The sequence below is a fragment of the Hypanus sabinus genome, chromosome 16 (genome assembly GCF_030144855.1).
Source record: "Hypanus sabinus isolate sHypSab1 chromosome 16, sHypSab1.hap1, whole genome shotgun sequence".
In the NCBI taxonomy this organism is placed as follows: domain Eukaryota; kingdom Metazoa; phylum Chordata; class Chondrichthyes; order Myliobatiformes; family Dasyatidae; genus Hypanus; species Hypanus sabinus.
The window spans coordinates 325782-340649 of NC_082721.1; the positions used below are offsets into that span (position 1 = coordinate 325782).

Sequence of the window (14868 nt, forward strand, 5' to 3'; positions counted from 1 at the left end):
AGCTGCCAGATGAAGTGGTAAATACGGGCTCAGTTTTAACATTTGAGAAAAACTTGGACAGGTACATGGTTGAGAGGTGTATGGAGGGATATGGGCCAGGTGCAGGTCAGTGGACTAGGCAGATAAATGTTTCGGCACAGCTAAGAAGGGTCAAAAGGCCTGTTTCTGTGCAGTAATGTTCTATTGTTCTATGATCATATGTTAAGGGAGCTAGGGCTTTACTCTTTGGAGAGAAAGAGAATGAGAGGAGATATGATGAGGTGTGCAAGATATTAAGAGGAATAGATAGGCAGCCAGCGCCTCTTCCCTAGGGCAGCTCTGTTCAACACAAGATGACATGGCTTTAAGGCAAGGGGTGGGAAGTTCAAGGGGGATATTAGAGGAAGGTTTTTTTTACTCGGAGAGTGGTTGGTGTGTGGAATGCACTGCCTGAGTCAGTGGTGGAGGCAGATACACTAGTGAAATTTAAGAGACTACTAGACAGGTACATAGAGGATTTTAAGGTGGTGGGGTTATATGGGAGGCAGGATTTCAGGGTCATCATAGCATTGTGGGCTGAAGGGCCTGTACTGTGCTGTAATATTCTATGTTCCTTCAACAGAACCTCTTTCTTCATTCTACCTTAGTCATTGCTACCCACGTGGACCATGACAATTGGATCTTTCCCCTCCCACTGTAAATTCCTCCACAGGTAAGATAAAATGTCCTGAACCTGGGCACCAGGGAGGCAACACAGCCTTTAGGATACTCTAAGCCTGCAACAGAGAACTCTGTCTATTCTCCTGACTATACTATCCCAAATAACACTACATTTCTCTTCTCTTCCCCCCTTTTGAATTGCTGCTTGAACTACAGTACCAACAGTTAGGTTTCTCATCTTTCCTACAGCCCCCACTCTCAGCCACACAGGGAACAAGAATCTCAGACCTGTTAGACAATCTCAAGGACTGACGCTCCTCCAGCACTGTCTCTTAGATCCCACTACCCGTCTCACTCACAGTCACAGCCTTTTGTCCCAGACCACAGATCAAATTTGAGGCAGCTAATCCAAAGGGTGTGACTACCTCCTGATACACGAATCTAGTTAACTCTCCCACTCCCTGACGTGCCACAATGTTTGAAGCTCAGATTCCAGATAATCAACTTTGAGTCTGAGTTCCCCGAGCAGACAACACTTGCTTCAGATGTGGTCACCAGGAACCACAATGGGGTCCACCAGCTCCCACATGATGCAGCTACAGAACATCACCTGATCCTGAATCAACCCTTTATTTAATTAGCTGTAATTTAGTGACTTTTCATTCAACCACTATAAAGCCTTACTTGCTACTTACCTGTGCCTCCTTGCCAAAGCCTCAAGTTCTCACTTCTTCACTGGTCCCCTCACACAATGGCTGCCCTGCTTTGACCCTGTTTTACTTAAATTTTCTCTTGCTAATGAATCGCGAACTGATTGGTCCGCTGTTAATGCACTGAGCCCTGTGAAATGCTCCTTTTTTAAACTCTTCTCCCCGACGTGTGCAGAGCTCTCTCTCTCATCGTCAATTGGCCTGTCGCTAATGCTTTTCTGCACCCTTTCCAAAGCCTCTACTTCCTTCCTGCAATGGGGTAACCAAAACTGAAAACAATATTTGGGATGTAACCTAACTAAAGTTTTACTGAGCTGCGACGTAACAACCTGACTCTTCAGCTCATTCCTCAACTAATAAAAACAAGCGTGCCATGTGCTTTCTTTATACCTTATCAACCTGTGCAGCCACTTTCAGGAAGCTATGAACTTGGACCCAAGGTCTCTCTATAAATCAACACCATTATGGATCCTGTCACTAACTGTTTACACTGTCCCTTCACATTTGATTTCTCAAAGTACAACACTTCATTTGCTCAGATTATACTCCCTCTGCTCATATCTGTAACTGATCGATATCCCATTGTGTCTCTTGGAAATCTTGTAAACCAGAATTTCCCAATCATTTTTATGCCATGGACCCCTACCATTAAGCAAGAGACCTTTGTTTTATAACATCCACAAAACGATTCTTTGTATCATCTGTGAATTTACTAACCCACCCATAAACATTTTCATTCAAGTCATTTATATCTTTCACAAATGGCAGAATATATCTATCCCAGTATGGATTTCTGGAGAAGACTACAAGTCACAAACCTCCAGCTTGAATAAGCCCTATTGACCATTTTGGATTCTGTGGCTCTCCAAATACTAAAATCTTATTTCTATGAATCTTCTCCAATAACTTCCCTGCCACTTATATGAGACACACCAGTGTATAGATACCAGGATTATTCCTATTTTCCTCCTTCAATGAGGGGGGATCTTATTTAAACCTGTCGAATATTGAAAGGTCTAGATAGAGTGGACTAGGAGAGGATGTTTCCAATAATGGGGGAGTCTAGGACCAGTGGGTACAGCTTCAGAACAGAGAAAAGGATGTCTAATTAGAACAATCCTGTCCTGTCTCCCTTTCTCTTCACCATCTACACCTCGGACTTCAGTTACAACACAGAGTCTTGCCATCTTCAGAAGTTTTCTGATGACTCTGCCATAGTTGGATGCATCAGCAAGGGAGATGAGGCTGAGTACAGAGCTACGGTGGGAAACTTTGTCACATGGTACAAGCAGAATCATCTGCAGCTTAACGTAAAAAAGCCTAAGGAGATGGTGGCGGATCTGAGGAAGGCTAAGGCACCAGTAACCCCTGTTTCCATCCAAGGGGTCAGTGTGGACATGGTGGAGGATTACAAATACCTGGGGATACGAATGGACAATAAACTGGACTGGTCAAAGAACACTGAGGCTGCCTTTAAGAAGGGGCAGAGCCGTCTCTATTTCCTTAGGAGACTGAAGTCCTTTAACATCTGCTGGACAATGTTGAGGATGTTCTACAAGGCTGTGGTGGCCAGTGCTATCATGTTTGCTGTTGTGTGCAGGGGCAGCAGGCTGAGGGTAGTAGACACCAACAGAATCAACAAATTTATTTGTAAGGCCAGTGATGTTGTGGGGCTGGAACTGGACTCTCTGACGGTGGTGTCTGAAAAGAGGGTGCTGTCAAAATTGCATGCCATCTTGGACAATGACTCCCATCCACTCCATAATGTACTGGTTAGGCACAGGAGTACATTCAGCCAGAGACTCATTCCACCGAGATGTAACGCTGAGCATCATAGGAAGTCATTCCTGCCTATGGCCATCAAACTTTACAACTCCTCCCTCGGAGTGTCAGACACCCCGTGCCAATAGGTTGGTCCTGGTCTTATTTCCACTTGGCATGATTAACTTATTATTATTTAATTATTTATGGTTTATATTGCTATATTTCTTCACTATTCTTAATTGGTGCAGCTGTAATGAAACCCAATTTCCCTCAGGATCAATAAAGTATGTCTATCTGTCTGTCAAAGATGAAGAAGAATTTATTTATTGAGATACAGTGTGAAATAGGCCCTTCCAGCTGTGCTGCCCAGCAACCCGAAATTTAACCCTAGACTAATCACCGGACAATTTCCAATGTCCATTTAACATACTAACCAGTACATTCTTGGGAGGGGAAGCTGATGTATCCAGAGAAAACCCATAAATTCCACAGAAAGGACAGACTGGATCCTTACAGATGTTGTTGGAATTGAACTCCAAACTCTGATGACCCAAGCTGTAATAATGCACTAACAGCTATGCTACCATGGCACCCTCTTTAACCAGAGGGTGGTGAATCAGTGGAATTCATTGCCACAAATGGCTGTGGAAGTCAAGTCATTGGGTAGAGTTAAAGTGGAGAATGATAGGTTTTTTATTAGTCAGTGTGACAAAGGTTACGGGGAGAAAGCCGGAGAATTGGGTTGAGAAGGATGATAAATCAGCCATAATGGAATGGCACAGCAGATCCGATGGACTGATTGACCAAATTCTGCTTCTGTGTCTTAAGTTCTGCTTGAATGTCTTATGGGCTTCAACAATAAAACAGTTGATACTCACCAAGATTTTGTGTGCAATTAGAGAGGACACTAAGATCTTAATCATGCAGCAGCAGTCTTAACTCTTGCCTCTCTCAGTAACCTAGTGTATATTCCATCAGATATTGGGGACTTTTTCACCTTCATATTCTTCAATAGTTCTAACTCTTCCTCTTCCTTTATGTCAAAATGTCCTAATATCTTAGCATATTTCACAGTGATCTCACTGTCTTCCACTTCTCCTTGATAAATATCAATTCAAAATACCCATCTAGGATCTTGTTCACAGTCTCTGTTTCCAAGTACATCTTCTCACCTTTATCTTTGAGGTCCTACATTCTCTTGCTCTTAGTGGAAGTTTAGAATGCCTAGGATTTATCTTTAATCGTACATGCCAATGACATTTCATGGTTCCTCTTGTCTCTCCTGTTTTGAGTATTTCTAGAAGTTCAAAATATTCCTCATGCTCATATTCCTCTATGGCTGTAGAGGATATTCCAATGTTCCCAGTAGGTTAATAGAGAAAGCCTCTTTGCAACCAATAGTCAAAGGATAAAATGTGTATATGTTATCACAGGGTGGAGAGTCTGTAATCCCTTCCAAAATGCCCTTAATTTGAAGTTCTGTGGTATCAATAGTAAAATAACTTGTGGGGGAAGCAGAACCAGTGGCCAGTTCTCTCTCACTTGACATAGTGAGAGTCAGCTTATCCTCAGGCCTGTGATTTGTAAGAGAAGGCTGTCTAAGAAGGGATTTCTACATTGAGATCTTGGAACAGTCTCAGTTTTGTTTCCAGAGGCTGTCAAATAGAAAGCTGGCAGCAAGTAAGTTGAACAAGAGGAGTTTGGTTCTTCATAATGTTTCTACTCACCGTTGGTGGACTCCTGCTATGGTCGCCATATGTAAATAATTCATAAAGCACAACACCAAAACTCCAAACATCTGACTCTCTAGAGAATTTGCTGTCAGATAGAGATTCAATTGCATACCTAAGCACAAAGAGAATTTGATTAAAATTTTAGTCTAGACTTCCCACTTGGTACCATCAACATATTGGTAAAACTTCCACTGACCTGAAGGGTTAGCAGTGTACATCAACAAAATATACCAAAGTGCACCATTTATTAAATTTGTAATTTTTTTCAGTCTGTATCCATGTTCTGCAGTGGGGAGTTCCTGACATGGGCCTTGGTTTAATGATGCTGGAGTTACCGATGAACACTGATGACTTTGCCCAGTGGTCTTTTCTGTTTGCTGGACAACGTTATCAACCCTGGTCATGATGGACTGTAAATGGGGAGCAAATATGTATAAAATGGTGTTCCTATGTGCCTTCTGGGTTGTAGAACTTATTGGCTTAGAAGGTGCATATCCACCATGCATAGTACACTGGATGTGGAGGGAGTGAATGATTAGTGAGGTAAATATACTGTGGATTAAGTGGGGTAGATTGTCCTCAAGATCAAGTTTCAGCTGTGCCAGTATTCCCACAGGTGCAGCACAGCCATCACTTCTATCCTTGGTATCACTATCCTTCAACAGCAGAGATGTGCAGGAACTCACTGAGCCAACAGAGGAGGCCCTCGTTGTTGATTAAATGCAGTGACAGGTAGTGACAGATGTACAAGGAATGAGGAGGAGGCTATTGACAGAAAGAGCTGCAAAATCAAACATCGACAAGGCAATGAATCATTCTGGCCAGCTAGGCACACTGGTCTCCCTAATGGTTTTGATAAGAAAGATTGAATTTACAAAAGATACAGAAGCGATGTAATTGAAAAATGGCACTGGAGTTTCTCAGTGTCCTGTGACTGAGGGAAACCAGCTTATCTGCCACCTACTTGGCCTTTTCTCCTTGGAGTGACGGAGGATGAGAGGTGACCTGATAGAGGTGTATAAGATGATGAGAGGCATTGATTGTGTGGATAATAGACAATAGACAATAGGTGCAGAAGTAGACCATTCGGCCCCTCGAGTCTGCACCGCCATTCTGAGATCATGGCTGATCATTCACTATCAATACCCAGTCCCTGCCTTGTCCCCATATCCCTTGATTCCCCTATCCATCAGATATCTATCCAGCTCCTTCTTGAAAGCATCCAGAGAATTGGCCTCCACCGTCTTCTGAGGCAGTGCATTCCACACCTCCACAACTCTCTGGGAGAAGAAGCTCTTCCTCAACTCTGTTTTTAATTAACTGACCTCTTATTCTCAATCCATGCCCTCTGGTACTGGACTCTCCCAACATCTGGAACATATTTCCTGCCTCAATCCTATCAAATCCTTTAATTATCTTAAACGTTTCAATCAGATCCCCTCTCAATCTCAGAGGCTTTTTCCCAGAGCTGAAATGGCTAACACGAGAGGGCACAGTTTTAAGGTGCTTGGAAAGTAGGTACAGATAAGATGTCGGGGCAAGTTTTTTTATGCAGAGTGGAGAGTGTGTGGAATGGGCAACCAGCGACGGTGGTGGAGGCGGATACAAAGGGGTCTTTTAAGAGACTCTTGGATAAGTGGAGCTTGGAAAAATAGAGGGATATAGGTAACCCTAGATGATTTCTAAAGTAAGTAGATGTTCGGCACAGCATTGTGGGCCAAAAGGCCTGTAATGTGCTGTAGGTTTTCTATGTTTCTATGTTACTTTTTTTTTTACGTGAGACCATGACCTCCTCAAACTGAAACATCTGTATTTTGGATGTTATACAGCCAGACAGCAGAACTGAGAGGATATTTGGTGGGTAAAAAAACAAAGAAGCAGAACAAAGAACAAGGCAATGAACGATAGATATGAGTGGGGGTGTGGAGAGCCATATTGTGGTTTGCACCAGCTTCAATACATAATTGACAATGGGTTGCTTTGGAAAGAAATGAACATGAGTTTCCAGGAGTGGATACTAACCAACCAATGGACCGCTCTTACCAAAAGATTGGACTCTCTCCTGCCTCCAAAACTTTATAGTAATCCTTGTCTCCAGGCAGAATCTTGGTTAGACCAAAATCACCTATTTTTACACAGGTGCCACTTTTTACAAGGATGTTCCGAGTTGCCAGATCCCTGTGTACATATCGTTTTGAGCCGAGGTATTCCATTCCCTTTCAATAAGAACAGAAATGATTAGCACCAGGTTGTAGGCAGCAACACTCTTTTTCCAGCAGTCTCATTAATGCTTTGGCTAAACCATGTCTAAGAGAAATTTTTCAATCTTTATCCAGTTATCAGTTTGAAGAATAACTCAGAAACTCTGAGATTCAACAGCTGGACACTGATTCAAAATCTGAAAATAAAACTCACAATAGTTAAAAATTGAGAGTTCAAAAAAGTGAACACTTGGCATAAAGTCCAATTTCTGACAATGATGGCAATGTGATTGGCAGATTTAGGGATTGGGTAAGGTCTCTATGATTAACTGTCAGAAATCATTCTTTGGAGAAATGGAGAACTTTTCAAACAAATGGAAGACTTGATATTATCAAATTGTACTTGTCAGATGTACTTGTTTGATGGCAAATTCTACATCAATGAGATGGGCTGCAATGGCCTAGGTAAGTAGCCAAGAATGTGTCCAGAGTTAGAAACAAGAGAAGTATCTCCAAATAGCACAACATGAGACATTCATGGTGAGAGCTGCTACTTTAGGCTTTGTCAGGGTTCTAGTGTAAGATCAACAGTAACCAGTATGCAGCATTATCATTGATGTTAAATGTGTTGTTTTGCAGCAGTAGTTCCGCAGGTTTCCATACTGGGACCTCTGAAGTTTGTGAAGAGGGCGTGCTTGGATGGGGAGGGTCTTACAATAAACAGCCAGGTAATTTTTTTTCTTTCATAGACACGATCATCTGCTCTTTAATACTCAGAGAAAGTAAAAGGAGCCTCTGTTTATTTCCTCGGCTAAAAGGCTGTACCTGTGACAATGTTGCAGTCCTTCAGTACTGCAGAGAGAATCATTTGAATGAAGCTGATTAAAGCCCTGAAGTGGGGCTGGAGTCTATAACCTTCCTCTCAGAAGGGACAGTGCACTCTTGGAATAAGAGCAGACATCTGGGCTAACAGGGAGCTTTACATGGAGCTATGTGCAAACAGTTTATCTTGCATCAATTTATATTTGTGCTTGGGGTTTAGTTGGGGTGATACAAGGACCATGTTGACATTGTTCTGTTTACATGAGCTCACATATGCCACTTGACCTTTGTGAAGAAATATGTTTCTCAGCTGTGAAGCCACACACTGCCTCTCTGCTCTGACATACAGTACCTTGCATATTTGTGAGGCATACAACAGGAGCTTCTTGTGATCCAACCTATGCCGGTTCTTCTGCAGGTAATCTCGTAGACTTCCATGTGGCAGGTACTCCATGATCAACCTCAAGTTCCTGCGCCCTGTGGAAATAAACCAATATCTACTTTCTCAGTGGGTAAGTTAGACCATAAGACACAGGAACAGAATTATGCCATTCAGCCCATCCAGTCCGCTCCACCATTCTATTCAGGCTGATCCCGGATCCTACTCAACTCCATACACCTGCCTTCTCACAATATCCTTTGATGCCCTGACTGATCAGGAAACAATCAACTTCCGCCTTAAATATACCCACAGACTTGCTTCCACCACAGTCTGAAGCAGAGCATTCCACAGATTTACTACTCTCTACCTAAAAAAAAGTAGGAGGGAGATTGAAAATCTGGCTGAGTGGAGATGTAACAATGACCTCGTACTCAATGTCAGCAAGATCAAGGAGCCGATTATTAGCATCAGGAGAAGAAAACCAGTTGTCCATCAGCCAATCCTCATCAGAGATGGAGAGGGTCAGCAGCATTAAATTCCTCAGTGTTATCATTTTGGAGGACCTGTCCTGGACCTAGCACACATGTGCTATTATGAAGAAAGCTCAGAAGTGCCTCTACTTCCTTAGGAATTTGCAAAAATTCAGCATGACATCCAAAATGTTGACAAACTTCCATAGGCATGGAGAGTATATTGACTGGTTGCATCATAAGCCTGGTATGCCCTTGAACAGAAAATCCAACAAAAATTAATGGATACAGCCTAGTCCATCACGATAAAGCCCTCCCAATGACTGACCACATCTATAGAAACTGCTGTCACAGGAAAGTAGGATCCATCATTAGGGATCCCTCCCCACCCTCCCCCAGCAACCCGGATTACGCTCTCTTCTTGATGCTACCATTAGGAAGATAGTTCAGGAGCTCCAGGACTCTCATTACCAGGTTCAGGGATAGCTATTATCCCTCATCCATCAGGCTTTTGAACCAAAGGGGATGACCTCTCTCATCCTCACTTGCCACATTATTAGAATGTTCCCACAACCTATGGGCTTACTTTCAAGGACTCTTCATCTTATGTTCTCAATATTAATTCTTCAATTACTTATTATTACTATTTCTTTCTTTTTATACTTGCACTTTGTTGTCTTTTGCACATTAATCGAACAACCAACTTGGTAAATTCTTTCATTGATTTATTTATTGTGGATTTATTGAGTATGCCTACAAGAAACTGATAATACTTTTACTTTAACTTTGAACTATCATTCCAAAGAGAAAAGCCCAATTCATTCTACCTATGAAAGGGTATATGGAAAGACAACCCAGTCAATGTTTCAAGTCAATAACTTCCTCAGAACTCATATGAAAAGGTGACTTTGTTTCTCTTAACAGAAGTATTATTTGGCTGATTGAATTTTTTCAGCACTTTTGTTTCAGATTCCTGAGTCTGCTGCTTTATTAGTTTTCCATTATGTTCAAAGTTAGTTGGCTTCTGCTCTTGACTAACACCAGAATCCTAACCAATTATCTTTCAGCCCAAATGTCAATAAGTTTTTAGAAGAAAACTCAAGAAAGGAGTCATCAATAGCTTTCTTAGAGAGAGCATTTGAAAAATTCACTACCCCTCTGAATGCCTCCTCAGCTGTAAATGTTCAAACAGAATCCTAATACAGGGGTTTGATCTGAAACATGGACAATCTGTTTGTTCCCACTACCCAGCCAGGGGAAGTGGACCGGCAAAGTGCTCAAGGAGATCACCTTTTGTTCTTCTAAACCTCACTAAAGTAGGTCTGTTTTCCATCTCTCTCCTGGAGTAGTTCTCTCATCACAGGATCAATCAAATGAACAAAGATCCCTGCTCTGTTACCTCAGTTGTCTCCTGCACATTGACTTCTTTATTAAAAGAAACAGTAAACATGATGTCACTGAGTATTAAAGCAAAAGGACAGAAATGAGGACCAGTTGGACCAATTACACTCACCGACACTATAACAAACTCCTTTGTATTTGACAATATATTCATTATGGAGATTCTTGACCACTGCAATCTCCCGCTCAAAGTCCCGAAGGTGTTCTCTTGTGGTATGTTGCAACTTTTTTACAGCCACCAGGTCCCCTGTGTTGTCTCCAAGGGGATCATATCGACACAGCTCCACACTGCCAAAATTTCCCTGTCAATGAATCAAGCAGCCAAATTGGAAAAGATTGTCAATATCTCTAAAATTACTCTGGAGTCTCATCTGCATCTTGATGAAATTTCCTTTCAGCACACTCTAATCCTGGACAAAATCTTATGTTTCAATAAGGGCATATCTCTTTTTTCTATACACTAAGTGTTGACCCCATATGTTCAATCTTTCATCATTCCCAGCGATCAATCCAGGGGGCCTTTACCATCCCAATGCAAGTATATCCTTCCTTAGGTAAGACTGAAAGTGCTCCAGGTGCAGTCTCCTAGTGGCCACGCATCAAAGATACATCGAAGTGCCCCTGCTGTTATATTCCACACCCTTTGTCGTAAAGCTCAATACTCTGTTGGTTTTTGTAATGAGATGCATGTTGGTTTATTGTGATTCAGAGAATCAGGGAATGGTTGTATGAGACAAGCTCAAAGTTATGGATCTGATTGATCATTTCCTCAATTTGCTCTGCACTTCCAATAGCTTATGTACACGTAGTTCTGGCCCTCTCTGCTCTTGTACCCCACTCAGACAATATGTTTTATTCTGTTTGCCTCTCATTATTCCTGCCCTAATGCATCACTTCACACTTATCCACATTAAGGCCTAATGTGCACACTTTGTTCTTCAAATAAATTAACTTGGAGCTTCAATAGCACGGCAATGTCCCCAAATGCTTGAGCCCAAATCCCCAACCAGAGATCTGAACCCAGCGTTCAGCCTAACAGCCCTAGTTAAACAATGAGATGGCTGCTGAATCCCCAACAAAGCCAATGGCATCTTGATAGGGATTGGATTCTAGACAGAGAGGAAGCCAATATTATTAACCAGTATTGATCTGTGAATGAACTGATCATCTCATTTTGCTGTGGACATCACTTTGAAGGCTACGTGTGAAAGATGAATCAAATCTCTGATATAACACGTTACACTGTCTGCCCTCTCCCACCTTCCCTACAATCCAGTTATACCTTGCCCAACATAGAGATGAATTTAAGGTGCCTCTCTTCAAAGAAATTTGGATCCTCCTGTTTTCTCACAGCAAAACAGTGCCAGAAGTCATTTGTAACTGCGAGGTCAGCTGGGGACAAGTCGCACAGTCTTTCGTAGTCTGTAAGAACACAGCAAAGATTGTGAAGTAAACGAGAACATTTGCAGATGCTGGAAATCCGAGCAACACACACAAAATGCCGGAGGAACTCAGCAGGTCAGGCAGCATCTATGGAAAAGAGTACAGTTGACATTTCAGGCCGAGACCCTTCAGTGGATTGTGAAGTACAGGGGGTGACTGCAGCAAGGTTTTGTAGTTAGAAAGCTGAGCATAGCTTATTGGCCTGAAACACTAGTCCTACTTTATTTTTCACAATCACTCCCTGACCATTTTATAATTTCCACCATTTTTTGTTTATATTTCAAATTTTAATTATCTGAAGTGTTTCACTCATGATTTATGGCATTGCCTGTGAATTGAATGTACCAAATACATTTGCATTGGCAGAGACACAGCGTACAACTCTGAAATGGCTAATAACGAGAATCTACAACTATGTTAAGAGCAAAAGTGTAACTAGACAACTTGGAGTATTGTGTACAGTTCTAGTTACTCTAGTACAGGGAGGATGTGGTAGCAATGGAGAGAATGTAGAAGAAATGCTGTCTGTAATGGAGGGGCTATGGAATGTTCTGCCACAGAGGAGGTTGGAGCTGGGTTTATTTTTACTTGGAAATAGGAAATCATAAGACATAGAACCATAGAACATTACAGCACAGTACAGGCCCTTCAGCCCTCCATGTTGTGCCAACTCATATAATCCTTAAATGAATATTAAACCCACACTACCACATAACCTATTTTTCTTTCATCCATGTGCCTGTCCAAGAGACTCTTAAATACCCCTAATGTTTTAGCCTCCACCACCATCCCTGGCAAGTCATTCCAGGCACTCACAACCCTCTGAGTAAAAAACTTACCCCTGATGTCTCCCCTAAAATTCCATCCCTTAATTTTGTACATATGCCCTCTGGTGTTTGCTATTGGTGCCCTGGGAAACAGGTACTGACTATCCACCCTATCTATGCCTCTCATAATCTTGTAGGCCTCTATCAAGTCCCCTCTCATTCTTCTACTCTCCAAAGAGAAAAGTCCCAGCTCTGCTAACCTTGCTTCATATGACTTGTTCTCCAAACCAGGCAACACCCTGGTAAATCTCCTCTGCACCCTCTCCATATCTTCCACATCCTTCCTATAATGAGGTGACCAGAATTGAACACAATACTCTAAGTGTGGTCTCACCAGAGATTTGTAGAGTTGCAACATGACCTCGCTACTCTTGAACTCAATCCCCCTTTAATGAAGCCTAGCATCCCACAGGCCTTCTTAACCACCCTATCAACCTGTGCAGTGACCTTGAGGGATGTATGGAATTGAACCCCAAGGTCCCTTCGTTCACTCTTAAGTAACTGTCCATTAATCCTGTACTCAGTCTTCTGGTTTGTCCTTCCAAAATGCATCTCCTCACACTTACCTGGATTGTACTCCATCTGCCATTTTTCTCCCCAACTCTGCAGCCTGTCTCTATCCTCTTGTAACCTTCGACAACCTGCAGCTCTGTCCACAACTCATCCAATCTTCTTGTCATCTGCAAACTTACTCACCCATCCTTCCACCTCTACATCCAGGTCATTTATAAAAATCACAAATAGCAGAGGTCGCAGGACAGATCCCTGCGGCACTCCACTAGTTACCGACCTCCAGCCAGAATACTTTCCTTCCACAACTACCTTCTGCTTTCTTCCATTAAGCCAATTTTTTATCCAAACAGACAAGGTTCCACTTACCCATGCCTCATGACTTTCTGGATGAGTCTCTCATGAGGGACCTTGTCAAATGCAGGGATCTTGTCATTTGACATAAGAACAGAATTAGGCCATTCAGCCCATCGAATCTATTCCACCATTCCAATATAACTGAACCTGGATACCACTCAACTCCACACACCTGCCTTCTTGCCATATCCTTCAAAACCCTGACCGATCAGAAAACGATCAACTTCCGCCGTAAATATACGCATGGGCGGCCTCCACTGCGGTCTATGGCAGAGCATTCCACAGATTTACTATACCCTAGCTAAAAATATTCCTCCTTATCTCTGTTCTAAGCGTTCACTCCTCATTTTGAAGCTGTGCCCAATAATCCTGGATACCCCCACCACAGGAAACATCCTCTCCACATCCACCCTATCCAGTGCTTTCAGCAGGTTTCAATGAGATCCCCACATATTCTTCTAAATTCCAGTGAACCCAGGCCCAAAGCTGCCAAATGCTCCTCATATGTTAACCCCTTCATTCTTGGTATAATTCTTTTGAACCTCCTCTGGACTCTCTCCAATGACAATACATCCTTTCTGACATGTGGGGCCCAAAACAGTTCACAATACTCCAAGCACAGCCTGACTAGTGTCTTATAAAGGCTCAGCATTATGTCCTTGCTAATGCACAGGCGCAGGGAGTATCAGAGATGTTGGCTACAGTGGAATGTAGGTAAAGTGCCACCAAATGTGGTGAGTTCATTCTCCTTGCCTGGGGTTTCTCTTAAAAACACTAGCCAGTGCACAGGTGTGTGAAGTTTCAGAGGCATAGGTAACAGTGGAAGGCAGATGGATCACCACCAATAGTGATGAGTTCTTTCTCCCTTTGTGTGGGTTTTTCTTATTTTTAAACCATAGCAGAGAGATAGAGTCTAGTGGAGCAGCCATCATTGGGTGGGGGTTAGAGTCAACTTGGGAACTTAGAAACTTTGACTCATGAAAGGCTGAGGGCAAACAAACAGGTAAGAAGGGAAGGTTTTTCCTTTAGTTATTGTTGATCTGGTCTTGGTTGCCCATTGTACAGTGCAGGCATGATGGCAGATATGTTAGTGGAATGCTCCTCCTGTAGGATGCGGGAATTCATGGAACCTAATTGTCTCCCTGATGACGACACCTGGGGGAAGTGTAGGCAACTTCAGCTCCTGAAAGAAAGCAGTAAGATGCTGGAGCTGGATGCACAATGGATCATCCAGGAGGCAGAGCAATTGTAAGTTAAGATACATCCAGAGTGCAGAATTCAGGGAGTAGATGGGTGAACACTGAGTGAGGTGGAGGGAGAAAGAAGTCATTGCAGGGTCCCCCTATGGCTATTCCCCTCAGCAACAGGTATACTCCTTCTGGATACTGCTGGGGGGATGACCTACCTAGGCAAGGCAGTAGCAGCCAGACCAATAACAGTGTGGTCGGCTCTGAACCTCAGAAGGTTAGGGTGAAGTCAGGTGGAGCAATAGTCATAGGGGACTTGACAGTTAGGGGGACAGACAGGAGATTCTGTGGCAGCAAAAGAGACTTTCAGGATAGTGTTGCCTCCTGGGTGCTAGGGTCCAGGATGTCTTTGAGCCATTGCA

General features: G+C 42.8%; 1 protein-coding gene across 1 annotated transcript in view; it reads right to left on the reverse strand.

The window, feature by feature from the left end:
- LOC132405933 (tyrosine-protein kinase JAK2-like) overlaps positions 1–14868 on the reverse strand; it is a 194124-nt gene that overhangs the window by 15530 nt on the left and 163726 nt on the right. Inside the window, exons 18-22 of the mRNA XM_059990935.1 lie at positions 11405–11544; positions 10235–10424; positions 8222–8346; positions 6890–7062; positions 4841–4958 (exon numbers count right to left, since the gene is read on the reverse strand). Coding sequence (XP_059846918.1) covers positions 4841–4958; positions 6890–7062; positions 8222–8346; positions 10235–10424; positions 11405–11544 — 746 coding nt within the window. The remainder of the gene's footprint in view (positions 1–4840; positions 4959–6889; positions 7063–8221; positions 8347–10234; positions 10425–11404; positions 11545–14868) is intronic.